General features: G+C 33.2%; 1 protein-coding gene and 1 non-coding gene across 3 annotated transcripts in view; one reads left to right on the top strand and one right to left on the bottom strand.

The window, feature by feature from the left end:
- LOC110034263 (pyridine nucleotide-disulfide oxidoreductase domain-containing protein 2) overlaps window positions 1-10,728 on the bottom strand; it is a 61,607-nt gene extending 50,879 nt beyond the window's left edge. For both annotated transcript variants that reach the window (XM_020738547.1, XM_020738554.1), the window contains exons 1-4: window positions 10,660-10,728; window positions 10,413-10,574; window positions 7,501-7,680; window positions 7,229-7,286 (exon numbers count right to left, since the gene is read on the bottom strand). In XM_020738547.1, coding sequence (XP_020594206.1) covers window positions 7,229-7,286; window positions 7,501-7,680; window positions 10,413-10,549 — 375 coding nt within the window. In that variant the 5' untranslated portion in view covers window positions 10,550-10,574; window positions 10,660-10,728. The remainder of the gene's footprint in view (window positions 1-7,228; window positions 7,287-7,500; window positions 7,681-10,412; window positions 10,575-10,659) is intronic.
- Window positions 10,729-11,078: 350 nt separating this feature from the next.
- TRNAQ-CUG lies at window positions 11,079-11,150 on the top strand. Its single transcript has one exon. It is a non-coding gene; the product is annotated as a tRNA-Gln (tRNA).
- The last annotated feature ends 2,197 nt before the right edge of the window (window positions 11,151-13,347 follow it).

The raw sequence follows: 13,347 nt of genomic DNA, 5'->3' as shown, positions 1-13,347 counted from the left end.
GGTACGGTGTAAATCCTCCTGTCTTTTAAGGTTATTTGCACAGTCTGACGTTGTGCAAACATAAGTCCTAAGTCTTAAATAATTTGCAGGATTGAAATATCAAATAATCATCATTTCGAAGACATAAAGCCGAACAATAGGATAGTTGGGACATCTCCGGGGTTTCTCCTGGATCTGTGATGTCCCCTACTTTTCTTTCATTTGAATTCCTAAAATAATTGTTCCTATTTTGAGTCATTCTTATTTGATTTTCCCATGTCCAATCGTGAAAACCTAAACTTTGAAATCTTGAAAGCAAAACCACCTGATCTTAATCGAGAGTTATCTTAAGTGATTTCGATCATTTAAGATGTAATTAACTATAGGGGCTTGCCTCTATAGGGAACCAGGAACCCAGATAAAATAAACCCTATTTAATTTTTTTTATGTTAGATAGGGGAACTTGTTGGCCTTTTTATAAAAATATTTCGCAGATCAAAACGGATGTCACAAATTGTTTAGTCTAGATGATTAAATCCCTATTACAAGTAATATATTTATTCTTCGGGATAAGTGTATTGCTTGTAGTATTGTATTAAATCATCTAAACTATTTAAAAATGTGAGACTCGTTTGGTCTCACTTATTTTAAAAATTAAAAAACATTACTACTTTAAAAAAGTTATATTTATATTTAAATTATTTTCAAAATCACAAAATCATCACCGTTTCCAAACTACGAAAGTGAAGTTGAACAATAAAACGGCCGACACCTCTGTGTCCCACATGCCCTAAAATGTGTCAAAATTTTTTTATTATAATTTTGGTTTCAAGCGCAATGCTGGCACGACAAAGACATGGTGAGACATTGATGAATGTTTGCGTGATAAAATATTTTTTAATATTAATCTTCTTTGGCTCTTTTTGATTTTAGAAAGCTTCATTATGATATTATATTTCATCATATAATGCTTCAACCGATAATAGCAAAAATTTATTTAACTTGAATTAATAATTTATTAAATATAAAAGAATGTCCACGACATGACATATCTTACATTTTACAATTATGTCATGTCGTCGTGTCTATGCCATGCTATATATGCATCCCCGTTTCCATGTTGTAGATGGTAATCATAGATTATGATTTTTATCTTGACTTGATTGTTAAAACCTTTTTTTGGGAGCCTAAAAGTGCAAGAAAAATGAATGGGCATCTAAAAGGGTGTAAGGTTTTTACTTGAGAAAATGAAAAGACCACGTAAAAGGCATCTGCTCTTAAGCTCAAGAACTTGTTGGCAAAACAAGAAATGATGGTGAAGCAAGTAGCTAGGTTGCATATAAAGCAACATTATGAGGCTTTATCTGTAGTTCGAGGAATAAGTTGAGTCTAATCTCAACTTGACAATCAAAGAAGAATGACTTCACAAGAAATTCTACCATATAAAGACGAGATTGGGCCATTCTCTATTGGATTGATGTTTTCACTTTGATAAGGTGCCAAGTCAAAATTCCTAGTTTAGAAGAGAATAGAGAAAGAATAATTTGATCCAACATATCAACTGTGAAGTGAATCCAAGAAATCCCAGCCATCCATATTCAAGATTAGGATGCCTCAATCTAATTCTTATATTTATTTTCTATTAGGAAAAAGATAATCTTTTAGGAGAACATTGGGTCCTAGCTAGTGGTTCTTCCGTTGGATAAACAATAGGTATGAAAACTTATGAATTCATCCAGTTTTTGTTATTTAAAGAATGGAGCCAAGTTCTCATGTTATTTTTGAATAGAAGTATAACAGTTATTGCTTATTTATAAGATTGATGGTGAGTTGGAAATCAGTACTACTGCGCAATAACGCAAAAAGGGGTGCTAGATGTAATAACAACATAGTACAATGTGACCTTGAACCAATGGGAATTTTATAGGAAAGTAATTCTTTTAGTCATAGATGATGAGGCAATTCCATGATATGACCCAAAGTGTTGGTCATAGTAGTGTTAGGGTCTATAATGTTTCAATCCATAGCTATCGAATAGAGCTGCGAACGGCAGATGATTTGGGAAGGCCTGAAATAAAGGTTGTGGTAAGCTCGGGCTAGGGCTATTGCTCTTTACTAACAAAAAGATTCTATATAGTCTACGTTTTTTCCAAATCTCTACCAGCAACACAATCTCGAGTTTTCAAGCTTCTAATGTAGCCTACTGCATGATTATATATATATAAATATATATATACAGACTAAAATGGATGTCATAAATTCTTCAGTTTATTTAGTCAAGCACCACCAACAAGTAATATATCTATCCTTTGAGGTAGATATATTGCCCATCAATTACAAAATTTAATTTTCAATACTTATTCCCTAATTTTGATTGAAACTCAAAATCTAAAAGGAAACAAGTCAAAAAAAAACAACCTAATAAACATCTACAATAAATAATAAATTGAAATAAATAACCAATAAATTACGCAATGAGTTGAAATGTGTGTGCTTGCTAAAAAAAATATGGAATCAAAATTGAATAAAATCAGCAAAACGAGCAATTTAATAACAAAACTTGAGACAAGGAAAAAAGGAAATACTTTAATCAAAAGAAGGCCCTAAATTTGTAAAAGGCAAAAATCTCTCCTGAAAAATCTTCAAGTTTCTCCCCTGATAAAGAAGTTCAACATAGAAATAAAAGGAATAGCACATTTCATAACAAAATTAATTGCCTTTTGAACATATTAAAGCCTAATAGCAAAAAACTACATAACTAAACCAATTGAAAAGGCGGGCAAAAAAAAAAGTCTCTGAAGACTCAATCCTTGGAGCTGCTTGAGCTAGTTAGCAGGTGGAGAAAATTAGAAGCATAAAGCATAGTGGAAAATAACTACTATTTCTTAGCATTGAAACATAAAGCCAGAGATAAACCTTCTGGAGTTAATAAAAAACCAAAAGATAGTGATGTAGTGATAAAACTAATAAGGCGTAAAACATGATGTGATTGCCTGGTGTAATTGAAGTTATCATTATTCTTCAGGGATAGGTCTATAGTTGACTTGGGTTTACAAGGCACATGGTTCTTCTACCAAAAAACCCAAAACCGCATATGTGAAATGTCTAATTTAAGAATACCTATAAACAGGCATAATAATGCTAGATTCATATATATAGTTCTAAAGTTGTCATAGAGAAAATTGTTAGGCGAGTTGAGGCTAATGATCATATTGTCAATATAAGATATTCCCATTTAATGAGTTGTTTAAATTTACTGAATTGTAATTCTCTAAAAATTTGATTCATAAATTATTATTAACAATAATTGATTATGAAGCGCATGGGGATTTCTCTATTATATTCAGCATTAGTGGCAATGACACAATATTTAGCAGTGTTAAATTAGCTCTGATTACTATGATGGAATTTGGAGTACCAGCTTAAATAGAAATTTAACGGAATGACCAAAAAGAGTAGGCTATTAAATAATTACGTAGATGGAGAATAAAAATTCAAGAATTTACGCCCAAGGAAACATTCCTAGAGTGCACTAAGAGTGACGTTTGAAAGCTTAGTTGTGTCTCTTCCTATATTATGTCCTTGACCATAATAAACAAAATATTATTTTTACTAAGATATTTGGCTTATTGTTTTTTTAAAATATCTGGCTTAGTTAAATATAAGGATGCATTCTTTGCATATCATAGCATACCATGTCATGCGAAGACAAAGAGAGAGCCAAAGAGGAATATGGTGCACAATAAGGTGATGCCCTAAAGAAGAATGTCTCAGTTTTGTACAATAAAGTTGGATATACAACAACATACTGGTGGTTTATGAAGCTATCCTAGGGCTGGAGAAAATATGTGATAACTTTCTTAAAGAGATGTCACCAAAGATGTTATATGGTGAAAGTGCGGAAAGGTGCCATGGGCAAAAAGTTCTTGTAAATGCTGATCAATAAAGAAGTAAGTGTAGGCCTTTGAAAATAGATTATTATTTCAAACTATGTAAAGCTTTTATTCATATAGTCGACCATTTTTGTAAATTAACTAGTAACTTATTTTTTGCAAGCGATATTCAACATACACTAGTGCATAGAACTAATGAAGACTTTTATAAATATGTTATACATACTCATGCTCAATTTACCCTAGTTATAAAGTAGAAAGTAATCATCACTATAGTTAGGAGAAAATAAGAGAGGGAGAAAAAGCACAACAGTACATAACTTTATATGATGGGTTGAAGTAATTTTTTTGTTGAGATACAAGGGTAGGTTGAAGAACGCTTAACTTAGGTTAAAAAATAATTAAACAAGGTTGAAAAAGAAGATGGACACTCTGACCAAACTTGTTGAAGTTTCGCATATAGGGAGTGGGCTAAGGAGAGAAAGGAGATCATTCATTCAATTAAGGCTGGAGATGAGGTGTAAAAGAAAAAAAAAGATGGAGAAAAAGGTGGAGAAGGTAAAAAAGATAATCGACTAATCTCTTGCTATCATATGTACATATGACAAGATTGAGGACGCAAAGGATCAATCTCTTATTATTGGACATAAAAATCGTATTAGGTTTATAGATTATAGCAAGAGGCAAAAAAATAAAAGTATTTGACTGATAATTTTATAGATATATTAAGAAACCGGCACAAGCCCACAAATCCATGCATCATTGATCCTCTTTACCGAATTAATGAGAAGATGATGTATTTCTTTAAATCTTGGATGAGGATTGATAGAAGGCTTCCAAGATAAAAATATCATAATAGACAGTGGTAATGTATCATGATTTCTCGATACACAACTAAATGGTAAAGTGAAATTAATTGCTAGTGGGCAATGGCAATGTAACATAATTTCCCAATACATGGCTAAATAGGAAAGTGAAAAACTAATTGCTTTAGTAAACAGACGGATTCTTGAATAACTGAAAGCACTAACTTCAATTTTTTTTTACAGCACATTGCTTTTTAATTTATTTTTTTAATAAATAAGGTGCTACCCAAAAACCCATAGATCTAATATCATTGTGTCGAATGAACCATTTGATCAGTACAATAGATCAACAATCGATGTGTATAATAGGCTAAAGAGGAAATAATCATTATGGTGGCAGAAATAATCCCTAATTAAGGTCAATGAAGATTAAAAAAAAGCTCCCAAAGTCTTGGATGGATGCAGAACTCATATATTTTCTAATGAATTGAAACAAAATACATTAAATTATATGTGAGACCTCACTTTGTCACAAAATCATGATGTTGTACGATTATGATCCGTTTTGTACCTTTAGAATAAACATCATTGGCAATAGATGAGTTTGTCCTACAAGTGTTTTTTAGATTGCTTGAGATGTCAAGATTATTTAGCAAAATATAAAATAGTTTTAAGGAAAATCTCCTAAAAAAAGAATCACCACAGGTGAAGTCCTTAAGCCTATAGTGAAGTAGATTAGAATTTTAACAAAATGTTAAGAGATTTAAGTAATTTTTTTACATCTAGTCTGATATGTGTGTTTCATCTTATTTGCAGCCGTGGTTGTAGATTCTATGCAATATAACACATTATGTGCCTATATCCAAAGAAAAATCTTCACAAAATTATACCTAATCATATAAAAATTTACAAGGATCATTTACCCAAGCATTTATTTCACAAAAATATAGATGCATAGGGTGATTAAAAAAAATCTGACCTTTTATTGTTCTAACATAAATTATTAATTAAATTTATAAAAATTTTTGTTTTTTGATTCATCATTTCTATTCAGAAATATTGGGTTATAGTTCTTGAATTGCACTATTATATAATGATTGTTGTGATAAATATTAAATTGCACTTTGTTATGTTATGGCTATTATGCTCTAGCCCATGAATTGTACCTTTTTGTGCATGAATGTTATATCACATCTCTTAAATTGCACTATGATGTGCTATAGTTGTTATGCTATAGCTCTTGAATTATACTTTGATTTGTTATAGTGGTTGTGTTATATCTCTTAAATTGCACTCTAATATATTATGACTTCTATATTGCTCTTTGTTTTTTTAAACTCTTGGATTACATTCTATTTTATTTGCCTTATAATCTATTATAGTATACGTGTTTTGATTGCACTCACTTGGCTAAATCAACTATTTAATCTATTGTGTCAACGTTGTTAAAATGCACTCTATTGCATCTGCTATAGACAAATCATGTTTGAACCATGATTAAACAGAACAAGATTCCACCCTCATTATAAGTCAGTTGACTTCTATATTGCTCTTTGTTTTTTTAAACTCTTAGATTACATTCTATTTTATTTGCCTTATAATCTATTATAGTATATGTGTTTTGATTGCACTCACTTGGCTAAATCAACTATTAAATCTACCATGTTAACGTTGTTCTCTATTGTATATGCTATAGACAAATCATGTTTGAACCATGATTAAACAGAACAAGATTCCACCCTCATTATAATTCAGTTGAACTTTCTTTGCACCCTTTTGGATCATGTTCAAATTGTGTTCAAATCTTATTTGAATAGGATTTGAATATGGTTGGAATCAAACAACATTTGAAGATAGATCGAACATTGCTCAAATATAGTTCTAACCCTAGTTGAAATAGGTTCAAGTTTGAACCTCTTTTGATGTCAAACCTATCGTTCAAGGAGAAATTTAATAAATAGTCAATGGTCAAAACTAGAGATATTTTTATCTAAAATAAACTTTCAAGAATTGTATTTTGTCTAAAAAAATAAACAATGGATATATTTCTTCAATTACAACTATTACTAGAGATGTAAAGTCTATTTTTTATAATAAATAAAAGTAATCTCAAATGAATTTTATAATATATTAGAAATAATCATTTATAGAAAACATATGAAGCAAATTAACTTCTTAATTATTTTATGGAGAACAAGCAGGCTATTTGGAACTGAAGTTATCTTGAGCTAAATTTTGATGACAAACGAATTTCAAGATTTTTCAATTTATTTAGAAATGATTGTAGAACGGATAATTAGTATTATAAACATTTAAAAGCAAATCTAAAGATTTTAAAAACCATTATGATCATCTTTTATTAGAATAATATGATACAAATCCTTATTTTATGATAATAAAGTCAGTCCTATCTTGAAAACTAGAGAAAAAAAATGCACAAGTTGGGCATAGAAATGCTTCAAGGAAGAAACAAACCATCCCTAAGAATATGGATCGAAAATACATTGATATTTTACGCCTAAAAAATGTAAATTGAATTGGTGGCACAACCTCAAACCAGTTATTTAGAACCTTTGCTGCTGGTGAAACTAAAAGATCAATAAAATCCCTGTCAAAATGAATACTTGAAATGGTTAAGAAACAAAAGAAAGTATTGCAAATAACAATATCAATATTGCATCTTGGACAGCCCTTTCTTTTGGGCAAAGAGCTTTGTATTGCTTAAAACAAGTAAGTGCTTATTCTTTTCCAATTTCAAAAACTGAAACAGAATAGCAGGAAATGGAAAGACATTGCATGTACAGCAAAAGAAAAATGCTTACAACATATCCTTTTGGCCCAATGTCAAAGCTTGTTGGAGAAGATGACTCCAAAATGCAGACTTCTCAAATTTATCCTTCACCTTATCCATGAGAGAGTGTGCATCCCGTTTGATTTCCGGAGTATATGAGTCTAATAATGAATCCATAAACTTACAGAATTTCAGGAGCTGCTCCTCATATCTGTTGTACCAGAAATAAAATTGCATTATAAATCCAAGTTTACATTATCATAGAAAAAACGCAGGGTTATATACAATACAGCTCATGCCAAATAAAAATAATAGATCCGTTCTAAATTTAATGATCCCACGAATAAAGTCCAGTTTTCAAGATCACAAAAAAGTTGCTATATTTTGTTTGCTTGGAGGTCTATCAATTATTAGAATCAAACCTCCAAGACCATCAAATGGCCAGTCATGTTCACGACAGTATATAGTGAATTTCTTACCACGACAGCCTGCTCAAGCATAACAAGAGGACCTTGCTAGACAAGAGAGTTTTAAATTTGACTAGTAGTTTACCACGACAGCCTGCTCAAGCCTAATAAGAGGACCTTGCTAAACAAGAGAGTTTTAAATTTGACTAGTAGTGCATTGAGATTCTAATAAGCAGTACCAAACGAGCTCAAACATATAATGGGTTGAGAGAAATCCGTGTTGCATAATGTTGGCCCTATATAGCAAACGTAGTTCAAACATCATTGTTTCAAAGTAAAGTAGACCATAAGCCAGTTATAACCCTTTTTTCATTCTAAGCACAACCAAAGAAGCATCAAGTCAAGGAAATAGACGCTTAAATGTGGTTAAATAGATAAAAATTATGATCCTATTATAAACTTATATCAGCTCTGATATTTTGATGTAGACATGCATGCATCTGATCTGCCAACACTTTGATTTAACATGGACTCAAATTAATGTGATTGGCGCTGGAACATTCAGTGCAGTTGATAAAGAGTCTATCATTTTAGCATTGAATCAAAATTTCACGCATAGATAGATAGATAGGTAAATCTTCTACGCTTGAATGTAATGAAAAAATAACTTTTTTATATAAAAAACCAAAGCAGAAGTAAATTATGAGGCTTGGCTCAGCTAAAATAATTAAATTAGTGAGATTCATGCATGAGCTTTGGAAGATGACTTCTATGGTGGAAGTAAAAATAATGTCGATACATTAGAGTTGTCATCAAGAGATGATTAGTAATATGTTCAATATTTCTCCTTATTAAAGAAGATAAAATTAACTCAACCTAGAAAATTACTGTTGATTTTGGTAGCAATGGAAAACAATGATAGTGATGGTGGCAACAATGGGAGTCAACTCTAATGGAGACGATGGGCATAGCAATGATGTCGCTAATAGATGTTGGCAATTGTGGCGAAGGCGAACTTCACTATGGTGGAGCATCAACCTTGATGGAAATGGCAGACATCCATGTTAACAATGGTCAAAGTCAGTCTTATAGGCGAAGGTAGGCGTCTTCCTTGTCAGTAATATTAAGCATCAACTAATCGATGATGGTAGATATAGAAAAGCACTAGCCTTGTTAACGACAACAAACGTTAGTATGGTGACAACAACAAGTGTTGACATTGGTGGCGATATCAAGTGCTGGTGTTGGAGGAGATTACAAGCATCAATGTTAATGGCAATGATATGTGTCAATTGTCCCAACGTGCATCAGTCTTGTTGGTGATAGAGTAATCAATCTTCACAGCAAATGTGGATATCAATGTAGCAATGGTGGATGTCGACCTCATTGGTGATGAAAGATCTCAATGAAGGAGAAGGTGGATGCTAGCCTTATTTGAGAAATGTAGGAGATGGCATTTTTGGCAATGTCAATGTTGTTGATAATGACAAGGTGCCATTCTTGTTGAAAAAGCGGATGTCGGTTCTATAGCAACAACGCTCATTGACTTTATAGGCGATGGTGGATGCCTGCCTTATCAATGACGGTAATGTAGGTGGTGATGGCAATAATATAGGAGACAAAAGATGTTAATATTGTTGGCAAAATTGAGCATTAATGTTGGTGGTGGCCACCTGTGTAAGCATTACTAGCGACAAGGAACATTGGCCTTATTGCTAAAAAAGCTCTAGAAATCTTTTGGACATGGATTTTTTTTTTTTAGAATTCTCCTAGGTCATCTTCTGATGTGTAGAAGAAATTGTCCATAAAACAAGACGCGACATCAATTCTGTTGAAGTCGATCCCCTTAATCAAATAATATATTAATATTTAAATTATATTGTCTTAATGACATCACAAATCAAGGATCCCAGGCTTATCAAATTTGCTTCACTAAGACACTTGTATTAACTATAAGCATGTGAAATTTGGTAAAGGTTTGGTCCCTCAAATGAATTGATGAAATTTTCAACATTATTTATGGTGTTTAATTTGGGTCTTTTTGAGCTTGAATCAAAGTATTTTTTATACAGTTGGGTTCATCTCATCAAGACATTCATGTCCACAAATTAATTGAAGTGCACTTCCTCTGCCGCTAGACAATACTAAACATACGAGTTGGCCAATCACACACAAGGCTCTATGATCTGAGGCTTACTAGTGATCAACCAAAACAATGGGATAAATCAATTGCTCAAGCAAAATTTAACATCAAAAGCACACTGATTTGATCTACCGCTCACTACCCATTCTCCATTGTGCATACCAAAGTGCCAGTCTTTGAGCATTTGGCTGAACAAACAAAGCAGCAGAAGCGGAAGCTCAAAAGAAAACAGAAGGAATCAAATGCTTGATTTCCAGTGAAAACCAATTAAAATTGCCGATACCCATCACCAATCCTTGATCTTCTACTTCAAATACGAAGCTTTAGGTATTAAATATACAACTATAATACTATTAGGTAAAAAAAATGTAAATCCCCACATAAAAAAGGTACCTCGGATAAGCCATTGCATCCTTCTTCGAAAACTTAGCAATCTCCGAACTGTTCAACTCAGCATCCGGACCTAAAAGAAGACTCCGCCCATCCAAGCAAGGAGTAAAAGACGCAGGACTCCGCCGGAGAAGCTTCATCCCGTGCCGCACCAACTCCAGCTCCCTGACAATACGGAATGCGAAACGACGCAAGAATAAAGAAAAATTGAACTGGAAGATAAAGGAGGAGGAGGAGGATGAGTGGCTACTGGATAACGGAAGGTCGCAGCAGGCTTTGGAGGTAGCTGCAGCGAGAAAAGCGAAATCCGGGGACGATCTCCTCAGTAACGGCGGCGCCGCCAACGACGTGTCGGCGTTCAAGTACCGCAACCGAGAGCCCAGAGCGGGCGAGGTAGGCGGCCGGCGGCCACAAAGCAATAGGGGTCGCCGCCGATCACGATGGCGTCATATTGCTCGAAGGGAGTTGAATGCGAACCGAGGGCTCCTTCTCTGCCAACAGCGCTGCGGGAAGAGTATCGGCGGCGGGAGGAGAGGAACCACCTCGACTGCCGCATCGCGAGAGATGGGGCGATGGAGGCTTGAAGAAGTTGATAGATAACTGAAGGAGTGGGGTGGATAATTGTAATAATTAATTTAAGTATAAAATATTTACCCCAATATCAACAACGGTCCCATGGTCTAGTGGTTAGGACATTGGACTCTGAATCCAGTAACCCGAGTTCAAATCTCGGTGGGACCTAAATTTTTTCGCGAGATTAAATTTTTTATACATTTTAAAATTGTTTTTTTTTTTTGTTTAACTCAGCTTAGTGAAAAATTTAAAATCAGGCGCAGCAGAAGCCAATTTAATTCGGAACTACAAAATTTAATGTTAATATCATGTATAGTTTTTTTTGGAACTCAATATAAACAAGTTAAAAAAAAAAATTTATTTCAATCATTTTTTTTTTCAAGAAAGTTGAGCCCAAATGAAAATAATTATAATTCAAACCGTGATTTTACAGTGAAAAATTAAACACTCAAACTGCTCGAAATAGAATTTTGACAAATGACCTCAAGGTTGAGCAAGCTTTTAATAGTTATAAAAATCATTTTCATTCAAGAAAATCAAATTTAGGCTCCGTTTAGGGCAGCTTGTGCATTTCAGGATAAGCTGCTTATCCTGAAATGCGGCCCGCGGGCCGACCGCAGGGATCGACCCGCGGCTTGCGTTTAGTGTAAAAACTCAAACGCAGTTTCGGATAAGCTGGTAAAAAAACGTGCGAACCAAACCAAACAGCACGGTGACGTTTTGAAAACGTCGCCCGCACTTATAAGCTGCCCCAAACGGACCCTTAGTGTGTGTGTGTGTGTGTATAATTATGACTCTGGATGAATTGGATGAAGTTCGTTTGTTATGATAAGCACTCTTTACGATACTAGTCTATACATGAAAGACTTATAGCCATTTCATGTAAACTAAAATTTTTACATGAAGATACACCCAACTCCACTTCGTGGGATAAAGACTTCTTCTTGTTGTTGTTGCTGTTGTTGTATATAATAACATTGAAGATCTTATATGGCAAAAAAATATTATAGTTCTCACATGAAAAATTTAGAAAGAGAAAAAAATTGAGCCCTAGCATAGATAAAGTGATTCAGTATGTTAATACAGGTCTTCACCATCAGGTTTTCTCAATTAGAGAATAGTCGATTATAAGTACATGACGCAAGTTTGATCTCTTGAGATTATAGCTGAAAATATTTGAGAAGAATAAAATAGTAATGATAGTGGATGATAACAATAGTCAGATACTTGAATGTGGTTGATGAGAGATGATGGCAAAGTTAAGAGGATTAGATGAAAATAATCAAGCAACGAGAGTCAGGTGACGCAATCAGACAATGGAACTCCAGTAACAATAGTTGCCGGCAATGAACAGCGAAATCAATGTTCACCAAAGCTCATCAAAGCCCTAGGTTTTCTTATTTTATGTCCAAATAAGCCCTCTTTTATAGAAAGGATTTGAGTCGTTTTATAACTTTTTAAAATTGATATTTTGATACATTCATCCAAAATCTTAAAACACTGCATCAAACATTTTTTGTTTATTCCTTTTATCACAAACTATTCTTTCAATATTTAGGGTCTGTTTGGGACAGCTGCAGCTTATTGGATAATCTGATGATAAGCTGATTAAAAATAATTTGCTGATAAGTTAGGTGTGGTAGCTATTACAAATTTTTATTTTTTTGGAAAAGCCAGACCGCGGCCAGAAAGCTGTCACCCCACCTAGACAGGTGCGGTGTGAAAACGTTATTTTCAGCGTTTTGAAAACACATAAGCTGCCAAAACGCAGTTTACCTGAACATGTCAGGTGTGTTTTCAAAACGCTACCACACCAATAAGCTGCCCCAAATGGACCCTTAATGGCATCGGTGATGTCAAAATTATATGAATTTTAATGGGATGTGGAGAGTAATTAAGCAGCTTTAAAGATGAGATTCTTCTATTAGATATTTTGTAAATAATATCTGCAAATGAATAATTAATTTCTCTTCTGTTTATAATACCTCTCAATGTAGGAAACTAGATTTCAAATGAGGGACAGATACTACAATCATAAAACTACATAATAGAGATCGACTAAATATTATGTCATATATTGAGCCATTTTGTACTTGAATGAATTAGATTAAAAGAAATCATTTTAAAGTAATTTATATAAGGTGATTGAAAGAGTGACTGTTAAAAACTTTTATAATACATCCTTAAAAATATGCACATCATAAATATAAACTTAGAGTTTAGCATATGTTTATCAAATATTTATGTAAACCGTTAAAGGAAAAATATTTATTAAGCTACTTATATCAACAAAAATCTTCACAATTTGTGCATTTGATGACTCAATTCTAGCTCTCTCTCTCTCTCTCTCTCTCTCTCTCTCTCT

This window comes from Phalaenopsis equestris, unplaced genomic scaffold (assembly GCF_001263595.1).
Source record: "Phalaenopsis equestris unplaced genomic scaffold, ASM126359v1 Scaffold000002, whole genome shotgun sequence".
NCBI lineage: Eukaryota > Viridiplantae > Streptophyta > Magnoliopsida > Asparagales > Orchidaceae > Phalaenopsis > Phalaenopsis equestris.
The sequence above is the reverse complement of the archived record's forward strand: the minus strand, read 5'-3'. Positions and strand labels throughout refer to the sequence as shown.